This window comes from Atta colombica, unplaced genomic scaffold (genome assembly GCF_001594045.1).
Source record: "Atta colombica isolate Treedump-2 unplaced genomic scaffold, Acol1.0 scaffold9, whole genome shotgun sequence".
Lineage (NCBI taxonomy): Eukaryota > Metazoa > Arthropoda > Insecta > Hymenoptera > Formicidae > Atta > Atta colombica.
Window position 1 is genome coordinate 3,045,019 of NW_017259583.1, and position 6,523 is coordinate 3,051,541.

A 6,523-nucleotide genomic window follows, 5' to 3' on the forward strand; every position below is an offset into this window, starting at 1 on the left:
TCGCGACGGTCGCGTATCTCCCCGACCGATCATCGATGTGCACCGATATCGCCAGCAGTGAGCAGCCGACGATTCACGATGGTTTATGGCCGAGGCGTCGTGTGAAATCGTGGAAGCCCGTGATACGCGCGGCAAATGGCCGCCGATGGCCGCCGTGGTGCAGTTTCCGAGGCGGTGCGTGGTGTTGCGTGACGTCCGACTGCGTTCGGGTGCGATTGCGGTACCGCGTAGGCGCGTACGGGACGTGCGGTTGTCGCGTACGCCACGCGGCTTCCTGCATCGACCGCGTCAACGTCCCTCGGCAACGCCGTCGTTATCATCATCGTTGTCGCCGTTGTCAGCCTCGTCCACGTCGCGGTCGAGGTAACACCGACGGCACCCGGGGACGTGATGTGAACTTCGTTGACGGCCGATCCCGACCGCCTATACGCCGAGGAGATTCACGCGCGCGCTGCAGCCATCACAAGCCATCCGATTAAACAGCTCAGCCAGCAAGGTGCGGCTGGCGATGAAAGCCGCGAGAACCGATCGCGGCACATCGGTGATGAAATCGGTGTCCGAGGGCGAGCTGGGCGTGGAGGAAGAGGTTAAACCCGCGGAACCGCGCGGCGCCACACGGCTCAAGCGCACCTTTACACTGCCGAGAAACCCGTTTCAAAGTGCCAGCAGCAGGATGTCGCGGCGACGTCCGAAGCAGCAACAGCAGACCCACGGGGACTCGAGGGACGCCAACCACGGCGCGCCAAGCGCCAAGGAGAACGTCAGAAACAACGCTCGTTACACGGACGGCGGTCAGCCGCCGTCTCAGCAGCAGCAGCAGCAGCAGCAGCGACAGAACGCGATGGGGAGACTGCATGGCGGTCAGCAGACCGGCAATCAGGAATTCCAGGAGCGGCCGTGCGGCAAGAAGGTGTTTCGCCGGCCCTCCTGGAAGAAGTTCATCAACAAGATGGTGCGGCACATGTCAAACGTTGGCACCCAGAGCCACAAGTCCGCCGCGATGATCCATCATCAACGTTGCAGCGGCGGCGGCGGCAGCGATGATCTTAGCTCGAGCGCGGGTGACATCAGGGTGCCGCCGCCGCGACCAGCGCACATCCCGCCAGATCGTGTGCCGGGTGTCATAGGCCTACGCAATCACGGTAACACGTGTTTCATGAACGCCGTGTTGCAGTGCCTCTCGCACACCGACATTCTCGCCGAGTACTTCGTCCTGGATCAGTACAAGGTCGACCTGTCGCGCCGCAATAAGCTCAACTCGAAGAAGTACGGCACCAAAGGCGAGATCACGGAGCAACTAGCACTGCTTCTCAAGGCGATCTGGAGCTGCCAGTACGATCCGGAGATGAGCACCGCGTTTAAGAGCGTCGTCGACAAATACGGTAGCCAGTACCGCGGCAATTTACAGCACGACGCCCAGGAATTCCTTCTCTGGCTACTCGACAAGGTGCACGAGGATCTTAATCAGGCGACCAAAAAAAAGTACAAGATCATAAAGGTGAGCGCATCTCTTCTTTTTGATTTTTTTTCTTCGCCATACGATAAGAATTTGTTGACGTATCTAAAAAAAATTTAGCTAGGTACAGATCTGAAAATAATTTTCTTTTAATTATTTACAAAAAATAAAATTTTTAAAATGATTATTAGCTCCGCTCTTAAAACGGACGATCAATTTAATTTGAGATATTAATTTCAGCTTCAATTTGCGATTGCGTTTCAAAAAATCTTATCAGCGTGCAGTTTATAAAATTGAATTAATATATTTGCAGAAATTTGATTGATTTGCATCATTAGATATTAAGATATGCTTGATTATTGTGTGAAAATAAGATTATTTCTATTAATAATTAATTGAAAATAATTTTGTCCAACTATGCAAATAATTATATAGAGTCCTTAAACTGGTTGCTAGAATATCAAAATTTTTTGCAACATGTTTGAATTTCCACTGAAAAAAAAACTAAATTTTAATATTTGAATAAATATTTATTCTGAATAAATATTTAGTAAACTTAAAAAATCTAAACTTAGTAAACTTAAATGTATTTATCTGATATAAAAATCATTAACTTGATTTAACTGATCATTTTTTCTTGAACAAATATTTAAGTAAATGTTTACTATTCAAAGAAATATATGTACGTGTGTATTAAGATTTTTTTAGTAAATTTTTAAATAATTTAACAAAATCATTCTTTTCGTGGCGAAATCCGTAACGAATGCGCGGAATGCGTTCATGAATTACCGTCCCAATTAGACTTTTCCCATAAGAAGGAAATGTTTTCCTGTAAAAGTTGTCAATAACTATCACGTGTTTCACAATTCAACGTTTAATTGATCTTGCGTGTCTGTCGAAGATTTGTATGTCGAAGACACTTGGAATTCAACTGTTACTAATTCTCAACCGGAGATCACGAGATTAGTATTAATTGGTCTAGTATTAATTGATTCAAATTAAGCCACTTTAGCGGACTGCATCCTTTTAATCTGTCAACACAATGACATTATACTTCTAACGTTAGACGGGAATGCGAAATAGTCATCGAACTAGTCTCGACTTTGTTATTTTGATATCACCTCGAATCGTGGGAGTCATCTGCGAATTAGTATCTCTTTTTTTTTCGGCGTGGGATGGTATTGTTGCTCTCCTCTATTTTTAAACGTTATTGGTCGCGTCGTCGGATGTATTTTTAGTAATAACGTAAGGTCGTGCGCGTGAAAACGAAAATAATGATGTTAACACGTGTGCAATGATCTTATCCTAAAACATAAAAAACGATCGTTGGCGTCTTGACCTCGAATGAAAATTATGTTTGGTACATCCCCGTAGTGAGAAGATAACAAATGGTGAAGATAACCATTTGGAAGGAAAACATTCGATATCTCTCGCCCATCTTAATAGCTGTACGATATTTTTATCATGACAATTATTGTTAAAAAGGTTAAAAAGATAGTTTGATGTTACAAGGAGATTAAAGTCAAGGATGTTAAAATTGAACAGTTTGTACGGTTATATATAATTATTTCTAAATTATTTGCAGTAGTTTAGAATGGAAATTATTATTAAGTTTTATTATTAAGTTAATTGTTTCACAGCAACATAAACTGATAAAGTATTAATATATGTCTTTAAAATATGGTATATCAATATTAATTTATTTAGAGATACAAATTAATAATTAATATAAAATTAATATGCTAATACGTTTGCATTAATATTATTGATAAAATAAGCAATCATATACATAATATTTAATTATATATATGATTGCTTATTTTATATATAATATTATTAACAATTTATTTGAGAAAAGAGCATGATGAGTCGCTCTTGATGTATCAGAATTCTACTCAATGTATTGAATAGAATTAAAGAAAATACGAAATACTGTATTATACTGAAGCTTATCAATAATTCGATATATCTTTGTGATATCTTCTCTAATATCTCTAATACCAATTAATACTTATTTATTACTTTATTATATCCGTTATATATAATAAAAAAAAATTCTACAATACTTTCTAACATGAAGGTAACGGTGACTAATAAAATCCGAGATGTTTAGATCTAATTAAAATGAATATAAAAGTAGCATTCTACTTTCAAGCATAGCGGACATGGTAGATCATTAAATGCATTCTTTTGATAGTCGTTTAATCGTCAAGCTAGGCGTCACGTCGAAAGAAACTTTCTCCTTGGATCGTCGTGGCCAGCCATGTGAGAGATTCTCGACGAAAGCTCGTTACGGCTCTCTCTCTCTCCTCTCTCTTCTCTATCCTTTTCTCTTAAATATTGCACAGTGTATACAGTGTCGTGTACGTAGTGCGTAGGCACGACTGCACACGAGTGTATATCTCTATATGCGGACGCTAACAATCTCTCGTGTGCGTGACAACTGGCGGAAGCCATGAAGCCACACGCAAGTCAAGCCGACGTCCTTTCTCGCATCATCTCGATCGACACCTTTGCCATGTGTAGACAAACCGAGAGTATAGATACAAATCGGCCAGACTGTCTTTTAAACGCCGCAAACACACGTAACGTGCGATAACATAGATAGACGAAATCAATGCCGAATTAACATCCTGAACGGAAGGAGCTCACCGAAGGAGGTTGCCGATCTTATCTTAATTGAAGACAAATATTTTACATTGTGACTGGCGCCTTCTGTAATTCTTCTCGGGTTTTGTTTAATATCCGCCAACGCGTCTGTTTAAATCTTTTAAAAGATCTTTTAAAAAGACACCACGTTTTTCTGAAGAACTAAAAGGTTTTAAAGACTTTATGATAAAGTGTGTTCTCTGTAGCTTTATATTATATATTTTTGAACAATAAAATAAAGAAAAATAAAAATAGGAGATCAGAAGAAGATGAAAATATTACAGATTAGAGAAAAGGAAAAAAATATTAGAGAATATTTTAATATTAGAGAATAAAAAATTAGAGAAAAAAGAAAAGAACACAAAAAGTTTAAAAGGAATTAATGTTTTTATAAGAAGAAAGCAATAAAATGTAGGAGAGAGAAAGATAACATTTTCTTGGATTCGAATAATATGAATAACGAAAGCATATATTTTATTAAAATCCTGAAAGTGGAAATCTTCACATAAATATTGTTAGTACACAAAGAATGGTTTTGCTGAAGTTTCTAAAAATTTAACTAGATACACAGGTCACAGAAGATAATTCGACCATAAAAATAATTATGAAGAACACTCAGACAAACTAATTGTTAGATATAAAAATTTGTTTAGCTTCGCTTATTATGCTTGAATTTCGTAATAATTTTGATGATCCAACAAAATTCTTTTCTGATTTGTATACAGTAAAATTTTTAGATATTTCAGTGAAATCTTTCTTTCTGTGTGTATGTTATATTAATCAAAAGTAAAACACATTTATAAATCATTTTAATATTATAATGTAACATGTGTAATGTAATGTATGTAATAATATATAATATGAATTAAAGATTCGTGTGACAGTCTAATTTGATGGCAGTATAAGTTTTTTTTTAAACTAGATTTTCTTTAGTTTCAAAAATATAATTATTATAACTTATTAAACTCGAACCGAGCGAGACGATAGGCTTTGCTCCATTTTTTATTTAAATGCTGCTTCTCGAAACGAGCCAATGGACAAACGACCAGTCAGTCGAGACCTTAACCCGAATTTGCTTCACGTTCGAAAATACGTGCTACGGTTTTCAATTATGAGATCCCAAGGTGGATGGTGCGAGATTGAAATGTCGCGAGGCTAAAAAAAAAGAGGGAAAAGGATATTCAATCCAAAAATGTATGTCACATGAGAGAATCGCGATTTACCCGAAAGCATTTAATTCCAAAGGTCGGACGATCGTGGCCCAAGGATAAACGCCATTAATCCAAGCAAATGGTTGAATAATTCGTAAAACTTCGCAGTTGATAATTGCTTATTTTTTAATCGTATTATAAAATCGTTTCTTCAGATTAAACGCGGCAGCTATCAATTATTTATCGATGATTTAATGTATGTCACGAAATCGTGTAAACGTCACAATTATCAATGATTATCACTATATCATTAAAAATAACCGTGCTCCTATCGACGATGTCACATTTCTTCTTCATAATAATGTCAACGCTTGTCGAACAAATAAGTGAACAACGAATAACATGATTTAAAAACTCCGCTTGACTTTCAACAAGAAGGCGATAAAAATATCGTGAACTCGATAATCTGGTCAAAACAGCAAAAAAATATAAGATAATGAGTTAGTTATTCTGTGAATTATATATGTAAAAAAAATATATATATATATATATATAAAATTGTTTTTTAATATTTACGCTCAGGGCATGCCTTTTGTTACTTCATCTTTGGACGATTATTCATCTCCCGCTATTATCTTATCGGTCTTTCGGTTCGTATCGTTTACTGAGTTAACAAAGATAAGCTCCGCATAACCGAACAGCGATCATTCGAACAATCGTTTGAATTGTGTATCAATAAACCTCGTCGCTTATTATTAAATATATCATTTCTGCGAAGTTATATTTACAATGAAACGTGCCCGATCATCAGCGGGACAAAATAAATTGACATCAAAGCGGACACGTCATTTTTATCGCGCCGTTCTCTCGGTATGAACGTTTTATCCTCGACATCTCGAGTGGAGATGTGCACTTTTTGCGCGACTTTTTTTTCGAGTGCCAGTCGAGAAAACGTATCGCATGCATTCACGACACACATTCGCGCGAGTCGTCGCGTCGTCGCGATGCGAAGTCGAGCGAGAGGAAATCGGAGTCGAACGCCGGTACCGTAACGAGGACCGGCCTTGAACGGGGCCACGGAGATCCAGTTATCAGTTCGCATTGCTGAACTGATTTTTCTGAAAAATCACTAGATTGATAAAACATCGTATCTCTCCATCATCTTGACGCAAAGACTTAATTAAGTGCACTTAATAGATCCGTTTGCGTTGTTAGAATTTTTTGCACTCAACATCTTCGCTTTCTCTCTCTTCACTACTCGAATATA

At 38.4% G+C, this 6,523-nt stretch overlaps 1 protein-coding gene across 1 annotated transcript in view; it reads left to right on the top strand.

The window, feature by feature from the left end:
* Positions 1 to 371: 371 nt before the first annotated feature.
* The window catches only part of LOC108693477 (ubiquitin carboxyl-terminal hydrolase 31-like), a 17,032-nt gene continuing 10,880 nt past the window's right edge, over positions 372 to 6,523 (top strand). Inside the window, exon 1 of the mRNA XM_018202458.1 lies at positions 372 to 1,498. Within this exon, the coding sequence (XP_018057947.1) occupies positions 509 to 1,498 (990 nt within the window). The 5' untranslated portion in view covers positions 372 to 508. The remainder of the gene's footprint in view (positions 1,499 to 6,523) is intronic.